At 39.1% G+C, this 12963-nt stretch overlaps 1 protein-coding gene across 1 annotated transcript; it reads left to right on the top strand.

Annotated features, from left to right (window-relative positions):
* The first annotated feature begins 576 nt into the window (after positions 1–576).
* On the top strand, positions 577–5840 carry LOC137231139 (olfactory receptor 52B4-like). The gene is given in 3 exon segments (XM_067751678.1): positions 577–703; positions 4868–5248; positions 5251–5840. Coding segments are annotated over 3 exon segments (1098 nt in total).
* The last annotated feature ends 7123 nt before the right edge of the window (positions 5841–12963 follow it).

Raw genomic sequence — 12963 nt, 5'->3', positions numbered from 1 at the left:
TATAGCACAAGGAACTCTTTTCAACTCTGTAATGAGCTATATGGGAAAAGAATCTGAAAAAGAGTGGATATATATGTATAACTGATAAACTTTGCTGTACAGTAGAAACTAATACAACATTGTAAATCAACTATATAGTCCAATAAAAATTAAAAATAATATAATACATTTACTTAAAAAAACAAAATATAAAGTGTATGTGAATAAGTGAAAAGGAATGGGACTGGATTAAATAGATGGTGGAACATTGTTTGTCTAAGAGCCCTTATAGGCCATAAACATATAAAAGAGATTGGAAAGTTAGAACTTCAATGTTCGTGAATTTACTGTTTCAATTTTGATCTAGTGGTAGAGTTCTTGATGGAACTGTAGAAGTTGGTGTCTCTTGTAGAGTTAGAAAAATGCAGTTGAGGGACTTCCCAGGTAGCCCAGTGGTTGGGACTTCACCTTCCAAGGTAGGGGGTGGGGGTTCGATCCCTGGTCAGGGAGCTAAGATCCCACATGCCTTGCAGGAAAAAAGCCAAAAAATAAAACAGAAGCAAGATTGTAACCAATTCAGTAAAGACTTTTTAAAAAATGGTCCACATCACAAAAATCTTTAAAAAAAAAGATGCAGTTGAGGAAGACGTCAAAACCCTGAACATTGTGGGCATTGAGTGGGTAAACTTTTGGTTGCTGGAGTTGCTAAGAATGAGAGCAGAAGGTGAGTTAAAGGTCACCTGGGAGGCTGCCTGGGCCCATGTTTCCTCCCGAACCCGTGCAGCACCGGGGGCTTCCTTGTGCGGAGAGTCGGAGACAGATTAGAAGGGGTGATTGGAACCTAGAGATCATTTACGTGGAGCTGTAGATGTTACCCACAGTGTTTAGCCAGGATTGTGAACTACTGGCTGTCTTCGGGTCTTACTCGTGGTGAGTGCAGTCCCAGGATGCCGAATCCTGATCTTCATCATTGGACAGTCCTTTTACCAGTATCTTAGGATGCTCTTCATTGTGGCAAGTTCTTTCCAGCTTCAGATCCACCAAAATTGAGTCAGAATTTGGACAAGAAAGCTGCTAAATTCTCTGTGGTCCTCTGGGTGCTACATTAAAAAAAATCGTTGGGTGGGGAGGATGGGGCTTAATCAGGTGTTAGTTAAATATGGTGGGAGAACAGTTGCCATGTGGTCTGAACACCACTGATGTTGGTAGTTTTGCTAAATGGAGGGGAAGTTATGCTTGTAAATTGTAATTGTAGCTAACAGTAATATCGTTCTGTCTAACCATGAGGAATGAGAAATAAAGATTCAGATGTGCTGCTGGAAATACAGCAGTTTCTTGAGTAGACAGACATGGTTCCAGTTAAGACACAGAGGCAAATGGAATATTTAGAAGGTTGTTGAAGATGAAATGGCAGCATTTAGATGCAAATTGCTGTAAGATATGAATATACGTATAACTAGAAAGGTTAGGTATGCCAAGGATGGCTTTGTGACTGTGAGTGGGCACATGGACACAGCTGCAGGTGTGTCTGATCAAGTTTTATTACTTAACCTGGGTGATGTTTGCCTTATAAGAATTTGTTAAGCCATTCATTTGTTTTGTTTTGTTTTCTGTATTTGTGTGTTTACAATAACAATTTTAAAAAGTCCAAAAATGACAGAAATACTTTATAATCCAAGAAGCAATAACCTCACAATATAAGTGTGTCAGTAGCTTCATTTGTAATTATTTTATTTCAGTTCCCTCACTTCCCAAGTCCAATCTACCCTGGTGTTGCTTCTTGATTATATATTCACCTTCTGACTGTTGTTCCTACATTCACTTCACTGTAAATCCACTGGGCAGAGGATATAATACTTCCACCTCACTCCATTGGCCAAAGCATGTCATGAGGCCATCACAGATGCAAGAGAGTGGATAATAGACTGTAGCTCATGATGGAGGAGTTGTCTTGTGTGGACAGCAGAGGGAAGAATTATTGCCATCCATTTGTTCAGATAGTCCCACTCGACAAACTGTCAGATTGACAAATGTTCAATGACTTGACAATATAGTCTACAGGCAAGTCTGTGAGGAAAAAGTTACTTTCATACATTGCTGTTAGTAATGAAAGATAGTGTAGCCTCTCAAAGGGAATCTATCCACATAGGACAAAACTACAAATGCATTTACCTCTTGACCAAGGTAACCCTACTTGTGGAAATAGACAATCAGATCTTTCAATAGAATTATCCAACTGGAGAAGAGACAGAAAATACAGAAAAATCAAGAGACTTTCAAGTACTGATGCAACAATGTCAAAAGGTCTAACATATGTGTTGTTGTTGGGATGTCGAAATGAAATGAGAGAAGGGGACAGAAAAATGTTTTGTAGAAATAATTGCTGAGTATATCCAAATGTGGTAAAAACAATAAATTTACAGAGTCGAAAATCTCTGAGAACTTCAAGGACTTTAAAAACAAAGAAAGCTATGTGTAGGCCTCTGCAGATCAAACTGAAAATTAAGATAAAGTGAACAATCTTGAATGCAGTTAAAGGAGTTAGTTAGGCAAATGAAATAGAGACATGTCTAAGGCATCGAGACTCACACGTCTCCTACTAACTGCTAAGCTTGTACAATTCTATACCCTTAGACAACAGAGGTAAACATCAGTATTCATGACTCTGGAATTTGAAACTCATGTGAATTTCATTAATTGTTTTCATGAAGAATAAAACTTTAAAAACCATGAGTCCATATTAATTGTAGGTATTTATATTCCTGTTGTATTACAATAGGCCTGAAGCAAGGCTGGTTTACATGGTAGATGATTTATGTGTCAGATTATCTGGAGATGAAAAAGAGAGAAAAGGAGCGGAAGTGAGGAAGATGTGAAGTGGTCTTAGAGACCCAGCCCATTTAGGAAGAAGGTGAGGCTCTTGGAGACAGTTCTGTCCCTGGAGCCCTGGTGTAAGTGCTTTCCCTCAAGGGCTCTCGTGACAGAGGATAAACAGCCCAAATCCTGCAACAAGGTAAATTTCCTCTCCAATTGAACGGCTGTTCCTGAAGACTCAGTCTAAGGCTGATAAATGAATTATACACCTGCAGATGGGGTTGGTTCAAGGACGAAGGTAAGTGCTGGGCAGGTGTTATGTCCCAGACAGGCCAGAGGGTACAGGACACTTGGAGGCTGTTAATATGTGTGGAATGATAGTGACCAGAGACACAAATCTGGTTGGTTCTAGCAGAAGTGGAGGGTGAGGTCTGGGGAGGGAGGTGAGAATACATGGTCTATCTGATGTTCCTGAAAGTTAGTAATAAAGAGTCATCATCCAAAAAAATAACGGTGCCCAATAAGTGCGAGGGCATTAAAAGATGGAGATACTGACTTAGACTGCAGATATGTCTTGGCAAATATGAGAGGAGCCCTGAGAATGTCTGGGATCTGTGCTGGGGTTCCTAAAGCAGGGTGTGGAAGGAGGAGACCTCCAGGCCCTCTTAGGCAGATGTGAGAAGAAAACATGAGACAGGAGACATTTGAAAGGGGATTTCTAGGATGAACATGTATTACACCAAAGTCGTTCTATCAGGAGACCAAACAGGCAAATACCCCTGAGTTCCCTGGCTTCCATTTTTCAGTGAAAAAACCCCCCCAAAACAAACAGCACTTCCCTTTTACTCTTTTTCTCCAAACACACACCCATCCTCAGCTTCTATCATCTCCTCCCTTCTCAAGCCCCTCTCTGTGTTGAATTGTGTCTTTCTGGCTTTTTCCTTCTCACAGAGCAGCCCTATACTCTCCAGAGACAGTTCACTGTATCAAGGCCAGTGACTAGGCTCTCTTGACCAGTAACTGTAATTGTAGAACAGTTTCTTCCATCACTGGGAGGATGGTTATAGGAGCTGATTTTCCTCCGCTCAAAGAAGAAACAGAGGCACCAAGAGAGGTAACCTGGGATGGAAGATAAACTATTAATGAGCCTAAGACATAACTTATACTGAGATAGATACTCTGAGATACCCATCAACAGAAAGAATCAACATTTATCTCCAATATTCTAAAACCACCTGCTTAAAGTTTGCTTCACTCTCAACCTTAAGCCCCTAGGATCCTGGAAGTTCCCCATTTTTTTCTGCATCTGGATTAATGAATGAATGAATGTACACTAAGAACCAAATGACAATATTTCTGCCTGCAGAAAAATCTTCCAATGTCATCCCCATCCCCTTCCAGCACTAATGCCTTATTTTCCAATTTCAGTCATTTCTAAACGTAGTTCCTAAGATGTGAGCATGAGCAGTGTGTCACCTCAGGCACTCAGGCCCTGTCAGTGTTACTCCTTAACCTTTGTCTACTGAATCCCTTCACAAGTGTGCAAATTGTATGTGGTGAATTCAGAGAGATTTTAAATCTCATTTCCATTAGTTAGGCTAAATCTGCCTGTATGACCCCACATGCTGCTTTCTTCAGTATTCCCTGTGCATAGCCGCCTGGATCTGAATGAACACTGTTCATAAATGGTATACTTCAATTTGAATACCTACGTCTTCCATATTACTTTGTTCTCTTTTCATTCTCTTTATGATAAACCATCCACCACAAGGTGAAGTTCAAGTTTATATTCAAGAAACCTCTTGTTACAGCCTTCACAGGTACATATAATGATTTCCTTTGAATATTAATAAGCCTCTGTTGGTAGGAGAAATATATACAATGATATGTTTTGTTTGATTATCTGGAGATATGCTTATCTTTTAATTAGACTGTCACTCATTGAAGCAGAGAACATACCCTATTGACCTTTTATGTTTCTTATTATTTGCATGTTCAAAGAAGATGGAGAGTGTGAGATATGCCAAAAGGATATTCCAGGAAAATCTGAATTTTTCATCTCTGTGAGTATGAGGTGATGTCTCTGGTGGTCTCCATGGGTATGTTTCCTTAAACCACACTGGTGTCAGTCACACAGTCTTCCACTTGCTGGGCATCCCTGGCCTAGAGGACCAGCACATGTGGATTTCCATCCCTTTCTTCTTTTCGTACGTCATTGCCCTATCTGGGAACAGCCTTCTCATATTCATTATTGTGACAAAACACAGCCTCCATGAACCCATGTACCTCTTCCTCTGCATGCTGGCTGGGGCAGACTTTGTCCTCTCCACATGCGTAGTACCTCAGGCCTTGGCCATCTTCTGGTTCTGTGCTGGGGACATCTCCTTGAATCGCTGCATCACACAGTTCTTCATTACACACAGCACTTTCATGTCTGAGTCAGGGACCTTGGTGGTGTGGTATTTGACTGCTACATTGCCATATGCTTCTACCCACTGAGATACACCACTATTCTTACACACACACTGATCGGGCAAATTGGTGTTACCATCTTTCTGAGAAGTTATTGTATGATTTTCCCCATGATATTTCTTCTGAAAAGACTGACTTTCTGCCAAAGTAATATAATTCCAGACACCTGTTGTGAACACATTGGCTTGGCCAAATATGCTTGTAATGACATACGAGTAAACATCTGGTATGGACTCTCTGTTATAATGTCAACAGTGGTCTTAGATGTCCTATTAATTTTCGTTTCCTACACGCTTATTCTCCATGCTGTCTTCCACGTGCCTTCCCAAGATGCTTGTCACAAGGCTCTCAACACGTGTGGCTCTCATGTCTGCATCATCATCCTCTTTTATGGGCCTGCGATCATCACAACGATTACTCAGCAGTTTGGAAGCCAGGTTCTACCTCATATCCACATCTTGTTGGATAATGTGTGCATTCTGGCTCCACCTATGCTGAATCCCATCACTTATGGGATCAAGATCGAGCAAATTCGAGAGCAGGTAGCTCACATATTTTTTCCAATGCAGAAATAACTTTGGAGGAGGAACAGCGTTTTCAACATCTCTAGCTATCCATGATGTGAACTATGGAACTGGTGGATATAAATGCTAGTGGTAAACTAACACACTAGGTAATAGTTTAGTGAATTGTTTCTGTAGAATGTTCACCAGGTAGGTACTGAACTTCCAGTTTCTACTATCAAAGCAGTACAGTGAACAATGTCGTGTTTGACTGAGTAAGCTCCGTCCTGCACAGAGTATGTGGCTAGAAATTGGACTTCCCAAAGTCTTACATCTTACATATCACTAACCTGATCTTTGGTAATAGAAGAAATGAGAACAATGCTCTGGTTTCACATTTTTTTCAATTATTCGTCACTGAGTTTCTCATCCTTTGAGACATCTTGTGACATCCCTGAACTATCACATATAAACCTGCATTCCTTTATGTCTTTCTATATAGCTAAGCGACTTTCTTAGAATCAGTGATTCTTAGGGTTTCAGGTATTTTTATTATACTATAATTTATATCCTATCACATATACGTCAGAGTACAGGAATGTAAATGAATTGCTTGAATCACATTTTCAAAACCCTTTGGGAGACTGAGGCTGATCCCTTGTGTAATGGGAAAATGTTAATGTGGTATTTGACGGGTGCTATGTACCAGGAGAATGTTGAAGAACGGGAAGTCCCTCAATCTTCACATCAGACCATGATCTTCAGTGATCTCAACAGCTGGGCAGTCAAGGACTGTTTTTTGGCCTCCTTTAATGCAGTACTTCCTAGATCAATTTCCAAGGAATCTGCTCTTCCACTGACCCGCCAGCTCATTAACTCTTTACCTTTCCTAATTCATGCCATACTCCAAATATATCCATGCTTTGTCTTGGGATAACATCTCTTGACTTGTAGAAAATATTTTCTCCCAGGTTTATTGAGATATAGTTGCCATACAACATTGTGTAATTTAAGGTGTATATCTTGTTGTTCTTACACACTTAGTTTTTTACAGCATGATTGCCACAGTAGCATTAGTTAACGCCTCCATCATCGAACAAAACTATCATTTCCTTTTTTTGTGGTGAGAACATCTAAGATGTACAGTGTTATCGACTTTCAAGTATATGACACAGTGTTGTTCACTCTAATCACCATGCTGTTATTATCCTGAGAACTTAGTCCTCTTCTAACTGGTAGTTTGTACCCTTTGACCAACATCTCCTCCTTTCCCCCACCCCCAGACTCTGGCAACCACCTTTCTATTACCAATCTCTCTGAGCTCAACTTCTTTAGATTTCACATACAAGTGATATCACACAGTATTTATTTTTTCTCTGTCTAACCTATTTCACTTGACATAATGCCATCAAGTTCCATCTATGTTATCACAAATGGCAGGATTTATTTATTTTTTAATCTGGAATAATATTTCATGATACATATGCTGTATTTTCTTTATCTATCCATGCATCCATGTACACTTAGGTTGTTGCCATGCCTTAGCTATGGTAAATAATGCTGCAATAATAAACCTGGGGATGCAGATGGTTTTTGAGTCAGTATTTTCATTTCCTTCAGATAAATACCCAGAAGTGCAATTTGAGGATCACATGGTAGCTATATTTTTAATTTTTTGAGGAACCTCCATACTCTTTTCTGTAGTGGTTGCAACAATTTACATTCCCACAACAGTGCACGGTGGTTCCCTTTTCTTCACATCCTCACTGGCACTTGTTATTTCTTGTCTTTTTGATAATATCCACTGCAAAGGTGTGAGATGACATCTCCTTGTGGTTTTGATTTGTATTTCTCTGATGATTAATGATGCTGACCTCCTTTTCATGTACCTGTTGGCCATCTGTATGTCTTCTTTGGAAAAATGTTTATTCAGATCCTCTGCTCATTTTAAAATCAGATTGTTTCAGTTTTTCCTATTGAGCTGTATGAGTTCTTCATATATTTTGGATATTAAGCCCTTACCATTGTTGAAAAATTCAATTAACAATCAAATTGAGAAGAAAAAGAGAATTTTTTTCGAGCCAAATTGAGGATTATAACCCGGGAGACAGACCCTCGGAATCTCTGAGAACTGTTCTGTCTCTTAGAAGTAGAAGGCAGAGTACATTTTTGAGACAAAGGATCATATATCAAATGACATACTGACATTTTACATAAAGTTCACCAAAGATACATAGTCCAGATAAGCAGGTACAAAGTGAACAGCAAGTCACCATGACCCCCTACAGAGTTGGAAAGAAGGCTGATATTTTAAGAAGTTACAGTGTTAGCTTCAGAAGAAAGGAAGAAACACATTGCTCTTTGTGATTGAGAAATATTTCTCCCTTTGAGGAGATCTGTTTAATGTGTAAGGCAGATGCACATTGCACATTAGGGAGGGAAGGAGGAAGCCCAGACAGACAGAGCAAAGAATCTTATGTTTAAATGTTCTTGTCCTGCCTTAAAATATACATTTTATTTCATTACCAGATATACGATTTGCAAATATTTTTTTCCCAGTTGGTAGGTTGTCTTTCCATTTTGTTGATGGTTTCGTTTGCTGTTCAGAGGCTTTTTAGTTTGATGTAATCTCACTTGTTTATTTTACTTTTGCCTTTGGTGTCAGTTTCAAGAAATTATCACCAAGACCAATGTCACATGGCTTACTGCCTATGTTTCCTTCTAGGTGTTTTACAGTTTCAGGTCTTCTGTTCAAGTCTTTAATCCATTTTGAATTGATTTTTATGAATGGTATAAGAGAGGGGTCCAGTTTCACTCTTTTGCATGTGGCTGTTGAGTTTTTCCAAGACCATTTGTTGAAGAGACTGTCCTTTCCCTATTGTATATGCTTGTCTTCTTTGTTGTAAGTCAATTAACTTTATATGGATAGGTTGATTACTTGGCTCTCTTTTCTGTTCCATTGATCTATGTGTCTGTGTTTATGCCAATACCATGTTTGATTACCATGGCTTTGTGAATTAGTGTGAACTCAGGAAGCATGATGCCTCTAGCTTGCTCTTTCTCAAGATTGGTTTGGTTATTTGGGGGTTTTGTAGCTCCATACAAATTTTAGTATTGTTTTTCTATATCTCTGAAAAATGCCATTGGAATTTTTATAGGGGTTGCATTGTATTTGTAGATTGCTTTGGGTAGTATGGTTCTTTCAACAACATGAGTTCTTCCAATCCATGACCACAAAATAATTTTCCATTTGTTTGTGTCTTCTTCAATTTCTTCCACCAATGTCTTATAGTTTTTAGGGTACAGGTCTTTCATCTCTTTGGTTAAATTTATTCCTAGGTAGTTTATTCATTTTATGTAATTGTAAATGGAATTGTGTGTTAATTTCTCTTTTGGATTGTTTGTTATTAGTGTATAGATACAGAACTGATTTTTGTGTATTGATTTGTATCCTGCAAGTTAGCTGAATTTGGGTTTTTTGCTAACAGTTTTTTGATTACTACTGAGTTTGAATATTTGTTGGATAGTTTTATTTCTTCTTGTGAGTTAAAGATAGCTATCATTTGTTAAGTGATTAGCAAATTGCAGCTCCATGCAATAAGCATGATACCGAGGAAACTGAAACTCTGCCAAGATCAATGGAAGAGGTAGGGACAAACCAATTTCTGTTTTATTTTTAAAGTCTGTTCTCTTGGGTCCTTTAACTTGTAAATGATCTGGCTCTTCCTGTCTTTGCTCATTTAACTCTTGAAAGCTCTATGTTTTTCTTTTCTATTTTCATTTTCTTTAAAAAAACCAATAATTATATTTTCTCTATTATATTTAGTTTAACTATTTGTGCAGTATTTTTAAAAACTTTTTATTTTATATTGGAGTATAGCTGATTAACAAAGTTCTGATAATTTCAGGTGCACAGCAAAGCGACTCAGTCATACATATACATGTATCCATTCTCCCAGAAACTCCCCTCCCATCCAGGCTGCCACATAACATTGAGCAGAGTTCCATGTGCTATACAGTAGGTCCTTGTTGGTTATCCATTTTAAATATAGCAATGTGTACATGTCAATCACAAACTCCCTAACTATCCCTTCCCCCACCCTTCCCCCCAGTAACCATGTTTGTTCTCTAAATCTGTGAGTCTGTTTTGTAAATAAATTCATCTGTATCATTTCTTTTTAGATTCCACATATAAGTGTATCATACAACATTTCTCTTTGTCTGACTTGCTTCACTTAGTATGATAATCTCTAGGTCCATCCATGTTCCTGCAAATGGCATTATTTCATTCTCTTTAATGGCAAAGTAATACTCCATTAGTTAAAAAAAAGACAAACATTAATAGCTATATTTGTGAAATATACTTTGTCTTTTTCATTGTTTAATGTTTGAAAATTCTTAAGCTACGATTTGAATGTTGTTTACATCAATTTCTATATTTTAGTTTTTAAACTTAAAAATGAAAGATTATTTAATCAACAGAGAATTTGAGTGAGGATTACATGGGATATTATACATAAAGTACTTGGAAAGGCATCTATAGATTTAGAGGTTTTATATATATATTTGCTGTCATTATGATTATGTTCATTCTTTTTTGTTTCATTGAAGTTTTATTTATTTATTTATTTTATTGATTTACAATGTGCAAGTTTCCAGTGCATAGCAAAATAACTCAGTTATAAGTGTATATGTATATATATTCTTTTTCATATTAATTTCCATTATGGTTTATTACAGGATATTGAATATATTTCCCTGTGGTATAAAGTAGGACTTTGTTGTTTATCTATTTTATTTTTAAATTATTATTTTAAAAAACTGATGTATAGTGGAATTACAATATTGTGTTAGTTTCTGGTGTACAGCATAGTGATTCAGATATATATATGTGTGTGTATATATATATATATATATATACACACACACACATACATATAATCTTTTCCTTTTCTTTCTCATCAAAAGTATTAGAAGATATTGAATGTAGTTCCCTGTGCTATACATATATATATATGTTGTTTATCTATTTTCTATATAGTAGTTTGTATCTGCTAATCCTAAACTCCTAATTTATCCCTCCTCCACCCCCTTTCCCCTTTGGTAACCATAAGCTTGTTTTCTATGGCTGTGAGACTGTTTCTGTTTTATAAATGAGTTAATTTTTGTTATATTTTAGATTCCACATATAAGTGGTATCATATGCTATTTGTCTCTCTTTCTGACTTACTTCACTTAGTATGATAATCTCTGAGTCCATCCATGTTGCTGCAAATGTCATTATTTTGTTCTTTTTATGGTTGAGTAATATTCCATTGCATATAAGTACCACATCCTCCTAATCCATTCTTCTGTCAATGGACATTTAGGTTGCTTCCATGTCTGGCTATTGTAAATAGAGCTACAATGAACATTGGGGGTGCATGTATCTTTTCAAATTAGAGTTTCCTCCAAATATAGGCCCAGGAATGGAATTGCTAGATCATGTGGCAACTCTATTTTTAGTTTTTTGAGGAACCTCCATACAGTTTTCCATAGTTGCTGCACCAATTTACATTCCCAACCACAGTGTAGGAGGGTTCGCTTTCCTGCCCACCCTCTCCAGCATTTATTTTTAAACATTTTAATGATGGCCATTCTGACTGGTGTGAAGTGATATCTCATTGTAGTTTTGATTTGTATTTCTCTAATTAGTGATGTTCAGCATCTTCTTATGGGCTTATTGGCCATCTGTATCTCTTCTTTGGAGAAATGTCTATTTAGCTCTTCTGCCCATCTTTTGATGGGTTGTTTGTTTTTTTGTTATTGAGTTGTATGAGCTGTTTGTATACTTCGTAAAGTAAGCTTCTGTTGGTTGTACGGTTTGCAGATATTTTCTCCCATTCTGTAGGTTGTCTTTTCATTTCATTAGTCGTTTTATTTGCTGTGCATGTTTAATTTTTTTTTTTTTCCGGTACGCGGGCCTCTCACTGTTGTGGCCTCTTCCATTGCGGAGCACAGGCTCCAGACGCGCAGGTTCAGCGGCCATGGCTCACGGGCCCAGCCGCTCCGCCGCATGTGGGATCTTCCCAGACCGGGGCACGAACCCTAGTCCCCTGCATCGGCAGGCAGACTCTCAACCACTGCGCCACCAGGGAAGCCCTGTTTAGTATTTTTGATGTTTGTTTTGTGACCCAGGATGTGGCTTATTTTGTTGTATGATCTCCAAAATCTTGAAAAAATATATTCTGCTGTTGATGGATGGACTGATGTATACATGTCCATTAGAATTTGTTGGTGGTGTTATTCAGGCCTTCTCTATCTTTGCAGATTTACTGTCTAGTAGTTGTATCAATTAGTGAGAATGGGCTATTAAATCCCCAATTATAAATGTAGATTTGTCTGTTTTTCCTTATAGTTCTATCAGTTTGGGGAGGAGCGTCAAGATGGCGGAAGAGTAAGACGCGGAGATCACCTTCCTCCCCACAAATACATCAGAAATACATCTACATGTGGAACAACTCCTACAGAACACCTACTGAACGCTGGCAGAAGACCTCAGACCTCCCAAAAGGCAAGAAACTCCCCACGTACCTGGGTAGGGCAAAAGAAAAAAGAAAAAACAGAGGCAAAAGAATAGGGAAGGGACCTGCACCAGTGGGAGGGAGCTGGGAAGGAGGAAAGGTTTCCACACACTAGGAAGGCCCTTCGCGAGCGGAGACTGCGGGTGGTGGAGGGGGGAAGCTTCGGAGCCGCGGAGGAGAGTGCAGCAACAGGGGTGCGGAGGGCAAAGCGGAGAGATTCCCGCACAGAGGATCGGTGCCGACCGGCACTCACCAGCCAGAGAGGCTTGTCTGCTCACCCGCCCCGGCGGGCTGGGAGCTGAGGCTCGGGCTTCGGTCGGAACGCCGGGAGAGGACTGGGGTTGGCGGCGTGAACACAGCCTGCAGGGGGTTAGTGCGCCACGGCTAGCCGGGAGGGAGTCCGGGGAAAAGTCTGGAGCTGCCGAAGAGGCAAGAGACTTTTTCTTCCCTCTTTGTTTCCTGGTGCGGGAGGAGAGGGGATTAAGAGTGCTGCTTAAAGGAGCTCCAGAGACGGGTGCGAGCCGCGGCTAAAAGCGCGGACCCCAGAGACGGGCATGAGACGCTAAGGCTGCTGCTGCCGCCACCACCAAGAAGCCTGTGTGCAAGCACAGGTCACCATCTACACCCCCCTT

Source organism: Pseudorca crassidens, chromosome 9 (assembly GCF_039906515.1).
Source record: "Pseudorca crassidens isolate mPseCra1 chromosome 9, mPseCra1.hap1, whole genome shotgun sequence".
Classification (NCBI taxonomy): domain Eukaryota; kingdom Metazoa; phylum Chordata; class Mammalia; order Artiodactyla; family Delphinidae; genus Pseudorca; species Pseudorca crassidens.
Note: the sequence above shows the minus strand (reverse complement) of the source record. Positions and strands in the feature narration are given on the sequence as shown.